Source organism: Centruroides vittatus, unplaced genomic scaffold, assembly GCF_030686945.1.
Source record: "Centruroides vittatus isolate TY-2023 unplaced genomic scaffold, ASM3068694v2 contig_579, whole genome shotgun sequence".
NCBI classification, from domain to species: domain Eukaryota; kingdom Metazoa; phylum Arthropoda; class Arachnida; order Scorpiones; family Buthidae; genus Centruroides; species Centruroides vittatus.
In genome coordinates, this window is record NW_027122347.1 from 143,829 (window position 1) to 158,233 (window position 14,405).

The 14,405-nt window shown below is 31.3% G+C and overlaps 1 protein-coding gene across 2 annotated transcripts in view; it reads right to left on the reverse strand.

The window, feature by feature from the left end:
• The window catches only part of LOC136979126 (1-phosphatidylinositol 4,5-bisphosphate phosphodiesterase classes I and II-like), a 109,027-nt gene that overhangs the window by 10,203 nt on the left and 84,419 nt on the right, over positions 1–14,405 (reverse strand). For both annotated transcript variants that reach the window (XM_067275052.1, XM_067275053.1), the window contains exons 5-7: positions 10,629–10,762; positions 2,436–2,520; positions 2,117–2,217 (exon numbers count right to left, since the gene is read on the reverse strand). In XM_067275052.1, coding sequence (XP_067131153.1) covers positions 2,117–2,217; positions 2,436–2,520; positions 10,629–10,762 — 320 coding nt within the window. The remainder of the gene's footprint in view (positions 1–2,116; positions 2,218–2,435; positions 2,521–10,628; positions 10,763–14,405) is intronic.

Below are 14,405 nucleotides of genomic sequence, written 5' to 3' on the forward strand. Positions count from 1 at the left end.
ATTAGCTTAATAGAATGCAAAGTTTTAGTTGCAACTTATCATTTAATGGCAAAATTAAATTGTTTCCGCCTGAATTTGCAATTTAAATTTTTCTATGAAGTGTAGATGATTTTGTATATCGTTAACGTACTATCTTTGATATGTCTTTCGACATAAATTACACAATTATCTCTATTTTTTTTCTTTTACAAATGTTTATTATTTAGAGACTATTGTTATTTTATTAGTGTGTTAATATATACAGCAGACAAACAAAAATAATTACGAACAGAGCAGACATTGCGAGCACAGGCCTGTGCTTGCAGCTATTTGCTATACACTAGTCGCAACTGTTGTTCTGTTTGCATATTGTGATTGTCTGTACATTAAACGGAACAATAGTTGCGAGCACAGTATATACACACCAACATAATATACATACAACAACACAGTTGCCAGCGCAGTGCACAAAGAGAAAGCGATATAAGATATACAAGTATATATAAGTTAGAATAAATACTATGAATAAGAATATACAAATAGCTGTGTTCATACTTATTTGCATACAATCAGATTCGATTAAAATGGGGTAAAATACAAACTTATGACAAATTTTTATAATTTTTTTATCTAAAATAACACCGATGTACACATAAACAAATTGTTTTGGGAAATTGCAGGCTTACGATAGAACAATTTTTAATATATATATATATATGTATATAACGAACTCTTCTGGTAATCATTAAGTGTTAAATTAACGGGATATACGTCATTAGATATTAATTTACAAGATAAAAATATAAATTTTAATTATAAATCATTAGACTTTTTTAAAAGTAATTTAAAAATTTTATGCGACTTTCCTTTTTACAGACTTAATTAAACTTGAAGGAAAAAAACTTTTTATAACGTGAAATCTGGTAATAAATATTCCAGAATATTTGGAATTTTAGATGCATAAAACATAACTGAAATATAAACAAGCATTAGTAATAACGAATTTAAAACACAGAAAGATACAAGAAACTTCCCAATTAAAACACGGGCGAACAGGAGAAACGTCACAATGTTAGAATTATTAAGGAAAATTTTTAAATTGTTTCAACTATTAGACAATTTAAAGGATATTTCACCTGTGTTAGGAAATTCAAACAAGAAATAAATTATGGCCATCACCTTTTATATTAAAGAAAATTTACGCAGGAAAAAACACTAGGCGATCTGTTTCCTTGTTTAATTTTTATAAAATACTTTAACCAATACAACTGGTGTAGAATTCAAAACAACTCTAAAGAAATATTACCATTTATATATACGACTATTTATTCAAAATTTAATTTAAGTATATAGCATAGAGACGTCAACGACGGGATAAGGGATTTACTGCCAACGAATACATTAAAATAAATCAATAAATTTCATAGCTGTTTAGATAAGATAAAACTCTCCAGCATTTTCTCTAGTATTAATCAATAGAACAAATGCTTATACCGGGATTAAGTCATTCTACCTTTTACAATTGTTACTGTAAACATTTGGATGAATTTATTTTATAGAACAATTTATAACACGCTTCCGAAAGATTTTACTTTAAAAGTAATTATCCTGCCATATTCGTGTGGAATTGTGATTTAAAATGTTAGATATTACGGCGAGCGAGGAGAAAATTAATGAGGTTAAGAATAGATGTAGTTGTTTTACATTATTAGAAACTCTGGCTCGTTTTTATACGTTAAATGAAAATATTTTTGAAATGTTTATCGTAAATTTAGAACAGTTAAAGCGCAGGTGGCGCAACTGTCGGGGCAGGGACGTAAATAGGTGGCGCCACGGACGTGTACAAGTAGCGCCACCTTTGAGCAAAGACAATAGCAAGAAAGTACACGTCGTAACGAGAAAACCGTCATAAAGAGTCAGCTTATTTCCACACGTTCAGTGTTATAAATCGAGATTACGCCCATGAAAATGTTTTTAAATTACATAATATGACACAAGTTGACAAAAAGGTATTAAATACTGCAATTCAATCGCGATAGAAAATTCTATATATATACGGCATAAAGCCAGAGATGTATTAAACAATTGTACACTGTTGTATTTTAAAATTAAATAAATAAATAAAAGTGTAACTTACGTGGATTCAAATATAGCATCGACCTCCTCCCTACCCACTAGATGAGCGTAGATATTCATAAACGAATCAAAAGTGAATTTTTCAGGAGATATCACGTCATTCTGAAAGATTCGAAGAATTTTTCACGAAAATTTCACAACATATCGCACACGAAATGCCCAATTAAGGGATTACACTAATCAAACAACCATTAACTAATCAGATAAACGGTGATTAGCGAGTTCCGGATGCTTAACTTCCATTTTAATATTCATGCCTTACCATTATTAACTAACATTTAAATTGCCATTAATCTAGGAGTAATTAAAATTAAACTTACCTTTCCAATTGGTAGATTGCATGCCTCTAAAGCCTTCTCTACACGTTTTTTATCGTCCTTGTGTGAAGCGAATAATCTAATAACACTAGAAAATAATAAAGAATTGTAAATATTTCAACGTAATTACACCAAAGAGACAGATAATTCTAAGTTTTTGGATCTCTAATCAATTATTTAGTAGTATAGTAATCTATATATCAAGTCGCAGGTACCGTACGTTCGGGCAGCCATCTTGTAATTCTTTAAACAGGGAGGAAAAAATAAATGAAGAGCAACAAGTATATAAAGTCTAGACACTTTAAATTTTTTTTATTTTCTAGGCTAAACAGATATTCATTTAATTAAATTTAATCTTTTGATAAACGTTGGAGGGGTGTAAATCCATTACGTTAGCATCGAACGACGGGGGGAAGTATTCATTTCCGAGATGGACTGTAATTTTATAAAAAGAGCATGGCTTAAATTTAGGAAATCTGTATTTTATCACGATTCAGAAAAAAAAGTATTTTACACTGTAGAAGAGAATTTCCATATATTTTTGGTGTTAGGAAGAAGAAAATAGGGCATAAAAGCGTATAGATTTATGTAAAATAGTAAAATGCGTGCGTTTTTACTATAAGAGGGTGATTTAAGCGCTAAATTCATTCTCAAAGAAGCGTACAAATGAAACTTAAAAAGATATATAAAGTTTTAGGCAGCAGATTGTAGAAAAGAGGGAGACAGGATATAATAAAAGGGTATCGTAGATTATGCAAGAAGCTTCAATCTATGATTCAACGTTGGATCAGTGCTTCCATAAGGTCGCGCTTTTTTATATTTGCAGAATAGGCTGGATAGTAGTCGCAAGCTTTCGGTTATTTGGTGATAATGAAATTTAGGGCCCCCTCGGGGTATTACGAAAAATATAACCAGATGAAAAAGGGGGCACGTGCTCCAAGTGCCTCGATGTACGGGCGCTCCTGGTAGTAAACAGCAATGACGTGGTATCTATGCGCTAATTATGACCATAAAACTACGATTAGTTTCACTCACTAGTGACAGAGTGGATTAGAATGTGACTACGCGGACACGAATTTAGTAGCAAGCGACTAGTGAGAGAGAATTTCTGGCTCTCGCAAATATATGACAGGCTTTGATATTTATCGCGTCTCGCCTTTTCTCGCTGATTACTGCGCACGAGTAGAAGATGGCTTCGCATATCTTTCATCTATTGTATATATAAAAAGATTTATTATAATTTTATAATTTGCTAATAAAAGTTCCCTTTATGCTTTCGCTGTTTCCAGAGAGAGGAGGAACGTCGTATTTTCGTTTTCTTTTTGTGTATTCTTTATAAATATCTTGTGTGTTTCTAATAACAAAAAGGTTTTTCTTCGTTAGTAGTAATCATGGTAGTCGAATCATTTTGATTTTTACTTCCATGCGGTGCAATAATTCACCCTTCCCTATGAAGAATTCAACGCGAACAGCGACGTCGTCGTCTCCATGCCACTTTCTCCCGTTCGCTCGCATTGGTGTAGTCGTACTGTACTTAACGAAAGCGAGAAACGCCGTCACCTATTCTCGCTCGGTCGCTCGCGTCAGCATAGTAACTACTAAATATACTGGTCGTGGGTTCGCGCCTGACCGTCAGGTGGGCCACGTGGAGTTTTTCGGGATTTCTTCACGTGTTTAACACTTAAGTAGATGCCACTTTCTCATAAACATTCTTCGGGAGACACTGCGTTGGCAGATCGCCCGTATGTTGCATTGCCTCATCTCGTCAATCCAATCCAATGATTAGCGCCATAAATTCCAGACCATTTCCTTATTTAATAAAATCACGGATCACGAATCGATGACATCAATAATTTAAAAAAAAAATTAAAATAAAATAAAATCTCAGTTAATAATTTGTTTTTTAACTTTACATTAGGCTATACTTTGCTTTAAAAATACATAAGAATTTTATTTATTTTATAGTCAACCCGTCTTACACAAATTTTCCAGACTAATTAAGTTGTTGTTTCTAAATCACTTCACAAACCAATCAGCGTGAAGATAGGCAAACTTCCAACCAATCGGTGTTGGGATAATCGGATTTATAACCAATCAACATTGAGAAAAACAAATGTTTAAAATTTAAAGTGATCTAACGAATATTTTTCTTACAAGCTTAATAACGCTCATATAAATCTAAATTTGAAGCTTATAGCAACGAATTTTAATTGATTTTATCTTAAAATACTGATGAATTTATTATTTATTAAAATTGTTCAACTTCAACTTATAAATTTTACTAAATTCAATTATTCCGCTAAGAAACTGAAACAGATATATCTCTTGCTGATAAAATATAAATATTTATAGAATAAAATATGTTTAGTTTAAATTAAGACGAGATGGAAGGGAGGTAAAACTTCATCTCTCTCCTTTATTTCTATATTTATATATATATATATACACGAGTACATAAAACTTTAATGAAATGTCTACATCCTCCTAAATTGGTATAAATGCAATCTTGTTTTTGTATGTTAAAAAAAAAAGGAGAAATTACTTTTTAGAATGAATTATTCTCGGAAATTAATTAATTAATTAATTAAACAATACGGAAAAATCTTGACAGACCAAAAGAAGTTATAAAATGCTGATAATTTTTTTAATCAAAATTCTTGTAATACACGCCGTTTTTTATGGTAATTTTTCATGTATTACACGAATTTTTGAGGGAAGAAAATTAAAATGAAGTGGGAAAGAGATTGATAGTCGGTAGGGATTTTTTCTGCGGAGAATAAGAAACTATTTTGAGAATATTACACATACAAATAAGTCTTTAGCGGTGCTTGGTCCTTATGAAAGAATTTATATAGCCCATAAAATTATTAATGTTAAGCATTAATTGATTATATCCTATTTTTAAATAAACAAAGCATGCAAGAAAAGCAGAATTTCCTTTGTTAACTGTCTTTTAGAAGACGTAACACTTGATAAAAACCTCAATTTTTAGTGTTGTTTTTATTGTGACGTGTGTGGTATAACAATAACAAACAATCTACATAAATTAAAATATTTTTTCAAATTTACGTATGCCGAAGAGTGAATGTCACACGTGTTTTATTGCTCTATTTCTTCATCCCGCAACACACAAGAAATGATAATGTAATTAAATCGAATCACGTATCCAATGATTTACTGCACACCCCGACATATCCTGTGTGGCTTATCTGTGGAGCCAATACTATTTCCCACCCCTCTACTGTCCGCCTTTCTAGGGGTTTGTTTGTAATTCTACTGTCGTCTCCAACAATAAGGTTACGTTATCTTGCTTCAATTAAACTGAATAAAATTTCTGAAAATTCGATTTAAAGCCTGTCAATTGTATAGAAACGAGGAGGAAGATGGAAGGGCGTGTAATATTACTGTTATTTTATTAAATATTTAGCAATGTTTACAGATTTTTAAATACATCTGTATTTAAGCTCATCCATTTCTGCACTCGCTACAGTAGTGAAATTAAAATGGGAATTGATGCAATTACTACTAAAATGGTAAAATTCCTTGGAGAATAGCAAACAAATCTCTCTCTAATACCCAAATTATGAAAATTTATTGTTCCTCGTAAATTATTGTTACCGTTACAACAAAAATTAATTTCTTAAATCCAGACGTGGAATTTACTCTAAAGTACATTTTAAAGCTTAGTTAGAAGGGAAATGCCCATTAAATTTAGTTTTCGTGATTTGTTTAACCCGCGATTTTTTCTTTTTTCTTCTTCTCTTCCCTGTCATACACACACGCTAGGGAAATAATGGAAGAGATACTTACTTACCCATTCTTTCGAGTGGGTAAGGGGTGTAAAATTAGAAAATGGCGACCCTCAATCCTCTTGATGGAAGTTCGAAGTTAACTTCAATCTCGGTACATGTTATAATTCATTAACAATCGACATAAATTTTGTTTGAAACTTCGCTAAACTTTCTATTTTTGTTAAGAGGTTTCGAGTGGGCACTCGAGATTTATAAAATTAAAGTTCATTTGGCTTTCGTATACAAGTGACATTTTATTTATGTTACTCCCGTCGAAAATGACTCGTTCCTCTATACAATATGCAAACCTCTAACAAGCGACCATTTTCTGAACAAATATAACCTCCCAACAACGGCCATTTTTTCCGTCAGTGGCTGTTGTTTACAAGTTTATCTATAATTCATAGAGAGGTGGTCAAAGAGGAAGACGATGAGAGAAGGAAGAAACAAGAGAAAGGGGGAAGACGAGGAGGAAGCCATGCCGGTCATCTAAGGCTGTTCTAAGAAAGATTTTTGAATTAGAATCACGTGACTTACGATCCGAACCGGAAATCCGTATATAGTTAATCGAAGCCTCCTGCCTCTAAGCTTTCCTTATCCGGTTTCGTCTTACATCTATATAACATCGTTCTCGAGATTAAGGAAGGACAGACAGTGGGAATTTATCGGTCTACAGTTTTTAAAAATTGCAGCCCAATTACTTCATTTCTCATCCTACTCCTTTAAAGCTTCGTTTAATTTACAACCTATAAAACACTAACCCTGGTAAATATTTTACGTCTTTACATAAAAATTAGAAGCGGGAGGAAGGTAAAAATAAAAGTTAAAAATATATTTTTCTCTCCTATAGCTATTTTACATTCACTTCAACCCCTCGCTCCGCTCCTATTAACATCATTCAAATTTCTGTTTGATAGGTGCTAATATTGATTTTTCAACCTGAAGAGCACTTCAACACGAAAACAGAATCAGTCCTCCTACTTTAAAATCATTCTACAGATTCTTTCAAATGCCATAATCTTCACAAGTTATACCAACCTTTTATAAAGGACACAGTTAGCTTAACAGTGTCGAATTTTAGAACGTGAAGTCGATGGAATATTAGAGAATTTCATGCAGTCAATTATAAAATTGAAGGAACAGAAATTATATTTTCTGTTCGCGTAAGTCGCGATTTGAAAATGTGCAGAAATCTTTAATGAAATCGCTCGATTCGATGAATTTTCAAAGCGAAAAATAATTTATAGAAGTAACGACCTCGAAGGTAATCACGCAATTCGATGCTAAATTAAGGCTATTCGAGGAAACTTTGATTAAAATGTCGTGTTTTAATTATAAACTACATTTGATTTTTCAAGCTAAACTTTGAAAATTGATGATGAAGATAAAAAGGAAAAGGAACAAGAAAGGATGATGATGAGAGAAGAAAGGAACAAGAGAAAAGGGGACGAGAAGAGGAGGGAGGTGTAAGATTTAATAGGATGGGCAATCTTCCAAGGGGATGCTTCTGGGAAGGATTTTCTGTAGGAAACTGGCCCCTATTTAGGTGTTAGGCACCTGAAGAAAACTAAGAAAACTCCACGTGGTTATCCTGTTGTTAAGACGCAACCCGAGACTAGTGGTAGGCCAAGAAAGGAGGAAGAGGTGAAGGAAAATATAAAACAAAAAAAAAGCAAAGAAAGACAAGAGGAAAGAAAACAAGAAAAAAGAAGGATGGAGTAAGAATTCCGAAAAATTGATCCGTCGACCCTATAAAATTCTAGACATACCAAGTGATGGAAATTACAAATTCGTTAATTAAACGATATTATAATTATAAAAAAAAATTATTATTTTTTGAGACGAGAAAAAATGGTTTCAAAAGGGAGTACATTTTAGTTAATACTTTGTAGCAGGTAAATGACGTGGTAAAAATTCCAATTATTCTCTAGTCAAAATGAAAGAGGAGGAGGAAAAAAAAACATGGCGTCTTCTCTTAGCCTCAATTATGTTCCCTTGTAGTTTGACAAACCTTTTGGGAGTACAACGCGTTTATCCTCCTTCCTAAATGCTAAACGATGGCAGAATGACACACGGTAAATAAACTTGAAGCCCTCTGGGATTCAAATCCTCTTCTACTCCTCTTGATAACTAGTAGAAACCGTTTACTTGTACTTGGTCTATTCAGTTGTTTAGCACAAAAGATCATAAATATGCCGTTAATTAACTTAAGGATTCTAAGATGAGATGCCTTTTTATTATTTAAAAAAAAAAAGAGGGAAAGAAAATTGATTTTTCTTATCTCCAAATTACTAAAATATCAAAGTTAATGAATGAAAAATATGAAAAGTTGGCCAGAAAGTTAATGGACTTAAAAGGACTAAATGGAATTTCGTGTTCAAGTAACTAACACTGCACCGTAGATCTAATGAACACAACACTAAAATCTATGCTTAACACGTTGCATATACGCTTTTATGTGATTCCAATATATTATTACACATTTGTATGTTCATCTTATGTGCTGTACTTGAATTTTGCAATTATGAGTGAGTAATTGTGTTTTTTCGAGTGTGTTCATAATTAACAACAATTATATTGATGTTAAAACTGTATCATTACCATTTAATTACAGCTTCGCGTGTATATTTTCATAAGTAATTAAGTATTGAATGGAATTGAATTGATGGATAAGGCATCGCAACATGGGCGATCTGCCAAGGGGGAGCTTTTATGGGAAATAACTCCTAATGAGGTGTTAGATACGCGAGAAAAAAAAAAAAAATGGAAAACCACGTGGGCAGCTCGTAGATCAGGCGCGCAAACCCATGACCTGTCATTGTTCAGTGGCGTTATCCATTCAGCCACTAATGGGCATAGATTCAAACACAGACTAAAATTGCTCCTATTAAATATTGAAGAGATACGAAATCAAACTGATAAGACTGATTGATTAGTCAACGGCCAGGCACCAAGCACATTAAAATTGCACGACAGGACACAATTCTGTCCATTATAAGCGCGTGTGATTTACGTTGTTTAGATTATACCCTAGATATGGTCTTGGTCTTACCCGCTGTGGGGTCCAGCATATAAATGAAAGATGGAGAACGACGCCATGACTTTTAAAGCGCTGCTAATTTGAAGGTTTTTTAAGTATAAATTTGAATAGAACAAAATGGCTTCCTAAAGAATGATTTTGTTATAAGATCCTAAATATTGTAGGATCTTGCAATCGGAAAGCTGTTCTGTAAACTTTTCAACCGTCGTGGAGGAATGTCTTGTCTTCTAATTTAGAATTATAACTTGCTTTCCCCAGAAGAGTATTATTATCATCGAGGGAAGACTTGATACAAGTATGTTACTTTATGTATTTATTAAATATGAATATTTTTAATTTTGTAAAAAAAAAGACGCGAGAAGACAACTGAATTTAAAGCAATAGTTACAGATTCGAGTCAATTTAATAATTATCCATACGAGAATTAAACCAAGTTCAATATTAAACTAGTTTCTGAAAATCTAATTACATACAGCTTGGGGGAGTTCAGTCGCGTGGAATGCTAAAGTTTCAATAATCTCCGCTGACTAATCTTTAATTTTCTGTTAAAATTCGCTTTGAAGAACAAAATTACAAAACAGCCCGAAGATATGTAAAAAAGAAGTTTTTTTTTTTTTTTGTAAGTTTGTAATGTAACTAAATTCATATATTTTTAATTTTTCATTTATTATTGAGAGGTGGCAACTCTAGATGGCGCGATCAGTTAATTTTTCTTTTTAAAATGTACAGTACTTTTAATACTTTATAATTAGTACATTACTTAAAAAAAACCTAATAAAAACGAAGCTTCATGATTTTTACTCGTCGAATTTTAAATGCATAATTACAAATAATTTAAGATTTCGTAATTACGTATTTTAAATTCGACGAATCAAAAGTATTCATTTCAAATTTTGAACTGGGGTTTTTATAAAGAGAGATACGTCAGAAACGGATTTTTTTTCTTCTTCTTCTCTTTTCTAATGTATGTCTTACATAAATTAAGATGATGTAATAATCTTAATGGATTCTGGTAGTAAAAATCGAGAAAGACTCGATTCTATTTTGTTTATAGTACAGACAAATGGAGTCTTTTCTCATAATTTATCAACAGCTTTCGACGACTTTATAACATAAGTGGGATGTACGAATTGTAGTTTGTGCATTGCAGAAAAGATTTACAACCCCTAATTCCCTGCGTAGGTTCTTGAATGTCGTGTAAAAGGTGATCAATCAACGTTACTCCTACTTGTTCATTAAGTCCGAACGGGCGTAACCTATCATTTAACGACGACGCGTTACGTGTCTAGACCGATATGCCTTTAAAGAGGAGAGGAAAAAAATTCTAAAAAGATAATACAAAAGGCAGCCATTAAGTTGACTTACTGTTTAACTGGTATTTTTCCTGATCTGTCGGTCATCATGCACAGCTTGACGTAGGCCTTTTCCAAAAACATGGCGGCTGAGCCATTCAGTGCTAATAAGTTGTACGCAATCTTCAGTAATTCGTCCCTCCATTCCTGTTATGAAAGAAAAAAATATAGTAAATTAATTTCTCCTTGAATTAATCAATAGGAATAATGCATTAATAATTCCTCCTACTTCGTGACATCTCGAACCGTGCAGATGCGATTAAATTGTAAGCCTCTTTCAGTGACGTCATCAGCAATTTAAAACAGCAAGCAGAAACTCGCCGATATGACGTCAACTGCGTGAGAAATTTGACCAAACCAAGAAGGAGTAGCTTCAAAATTTATTGTTTTCGCAAAATTTTATTGGCATTAAATCAAAATCCAACCCACATCAGGAATTAATTTATGAACCGTTAATTATATTCAATAGTTTTAATAAATTATCTAAGCGAGTTTAAAATATATATACATACATGCAAAATTATATAACTCATTTTATGAGTCGTGACTCCATTTACTAACATTATAATGAGTAATAGCCTACAAATTTTCCATACAGCAAGCAGGTGACGAGGGGGGAAAAAAGCAAGAACTCCCATATTAAAAATCAAGAAAACCTCAAATTGCCGTGTTCTCTTTGAAATATTGTAACATAATTTATGCGAGTTGGATGCAAAAAAAAAAACAGGCAACAAATTTACTTAAGTAGACAGCATCGCATCATTAGAATTTTTTTTTTTCTTCTTCTTCCTAGCTGCAGTCTCTTAACACCATTTTTAAAGAGATAGATGCGCTTTAAAAAAGTTATAAGACTGCAGCGCTTTGCAGACCAGAAAAGTAGATTAAATCATAAATTATTTACATTTTACTCCACTTAAATTGTGTGCATAACACTTTTAAATTGCTAAAATGAGAAAGCGTTAAAAGAAAATTTCAATAAAGTTTAATTAAAACAAAATTAAATATAATCAATTTTAGTAAACGTTTGAAATCTTTAAAAATATTAGGAAGAAAAATACCGAACGGAAATTTTCAAGAAAGAATAAAACGCAAAATAGATCGATTTCAATGAAAACAACAACAACAAAAAAAAAAATAATAAAAATAATAAATAAATTTCAGAAAATTCAAAACAAATCAATTTCAACAAAGAAAAAAAATACAAAATGCGTTTTCTTTTGGTTCTGAAATTGAAACATTTTGTATTTTTTAAATTTCTTTTTGAAATCGATTTGGTTTTGAAATTGATACAAGAGAAAAAAAACAGTCAGTTTCAACAATAAAGTATTTAAAAAACGCAAAATGTGTCAATTTAAGAACGGGGGAAAAAAATCAGTTTCAACAGGAAATTTTAAAAAATCGATTTTAACAAATAAAATACAAAAATACAAAGCAGATCAATTTAAAAAAATAAAAATAAAATAATGGAAATTTCGAAATTGATAAGTGCTCTTTCAATCACTTCAGTTACGTTATTATTATTATTTTTTAATGCAATTTTTCCATATGCGTTACAGGAAGAAGGGAAAAAAAACACGAATATTTCTCGAATAAAAGAATAAAATTTATTTATATTTTATATAATTTCAAAGCTAACTTTTTGTACAGATTTTAAAAACTTCACTTCCTTTTTCAAGAGCAGAAATTTTTTTTTAAAAATATTTTGTTTGTTATTTGAATAATTTAGGAAACAGAGATATATTTTTGAATATTTTAAATATTTTTATACAGAGGAAAAAAAATTATTATAAAAATACTGCAATCAGATTTCACTGATTAATATTAATCATTTGAAAGGGAAAGTAGGGGTCATGGTACTATGTTTGCTTAATATTTTATCTAGAAAAATTATTCTTTATCGTTGTTTAACATGGAGGAAGGCATTAAATAAAATTTAAAAAAAGAATTAAAATTAACAATCCCTAATAAAAAATGTGGTTAAAAATTTTTAAATATATTTAAAGCAATTTAAATCGAACAATTTAATTTTCTTCCCTCTCTCCCCCTTCTCCTCCTTCCTTTTCTTTTAATATGAAACATGCCAAGTCAGGAAAATGAATAAAACATGAAAGAGTCGATCTTAATGATGACAGTAAATATTCTGAAAAAAAAAAACATTTTTGAATAATTTATAATCCCCCTTTCGGATGATTTCGCCAAATTTTAGATAATAGGATATGTCGTTTATATTAATATAATTGAAAAGTAATATAAAAATTATGTTTTTAATTAATTAATTTTTATTTAATGCGTTTATTACGTTCGCGTATACAGCAGCAGTATGTATTCGATTTAGCGCCGCCAATTATTTATTCTTATCTGATATCTGTGATTGAGTGTAGCGCTAAACCGAAGTATCTCAATTAAATATTCATGGTTTATTATTATTATTATCATCATTTGATATTCCTTCATATGTTTTCGTTGGAGATTTATTCGGTTGGTACTATTTAGGGAGCGCTATATCGAGGTTTGTGTTTTCGCCTTAACTAAAGCAAAATAGTGTATAAAATTCTATACAAAGTAATTCTTCTTTTTTTTTTTTTTTTTTTAATTTTAATTCTAAGGAAGAAGAAAAATAAAATGACTGTCACTTCCAATAGATGTAAGGGCTTAATGATAAATATTTTCTGGAATAATAATCAAATTACAAAAACGAAAACTTTCCTCTTGAATTATTTAAAAATTCGTTTATAATTATTATTATTATTTTTTTTTGGCAAAGAATCAAGTAATTTTATAAGAACTTCGTAAGAAGATTCACGTACTGTACGTATATACCACAGTCAAAACTTGGATTTAGCGCCACTGCAAGCACCCCTTTGAATTTACACTCAACTACGTGTGGCGCTAAACCGAAGGCCCGAACAAAAACGAAACATACTAATGAGGTTTACGCTAAAATGTTCTATTTAATATTCAGCCAGAGAGAGAGAGAGAGAGAGAAGAATTTTACAAGTACTCATTAACACTTTATGAGAGTAGCTCTATTTAGGAGGGCGTTACATCAAGGTCAGATTGCTTTTCCAACTAATACCTTATTTAAAGAAATAGTTAATTGACTTTAGGCCACCCTGTATTTATGTAACATCCATTTACATAATCCACGTTACGCAGCTGCGTATCTAGATAAAATATTTACGCTTTGCATACAGTACGTACGATATGAAACTCGCATTTTGAAATTTAAATTCAAATTAAATTTACTGCTGGCTCTATAAAAATTTCTTCTTCTCCTCTCGTAAAAGGGGATGAAGGAAAAAAAAATGTAAGAAAGTAAAAACTTCAAACTGCTTACTTAACTTTTTCTTCTTCTCTTTCTTGTTTAACTGAGCAAGAAAAAGAAAGATCCTAACAAAATAATCCTAGAAGGAATATAAAACATTGGTAATTTCGAGATATGGAGCAATCAAGTTGGCAAACAAGTTAAGTAGTCTGGAAACATAAACCCCATTTTATTGTATAATAATCAATGATTATCGATTGGAACGTTTTAGATTTATTATTACACATTAAATCAGTTGGCCAAATTTAATGCATTAATTTCAATTAGAAAAATAGGAAAGTTTAAAATTTTTCTTCTTTTTCTTATTCTCCTCTCGGTTCTTTCTTCTTTCTCTTGCTCCTCCTCTTCTCCTAGTTCTACTTCCTTTTCTTCTTCCTTTAGTTCTCTTGCTTATTTTTCTTCTTCTCTTGTATCCTCGTTTTCTCTTGCTCCTCCATCTTTTCTTCTAGTTCTTCTTTCTTCTAT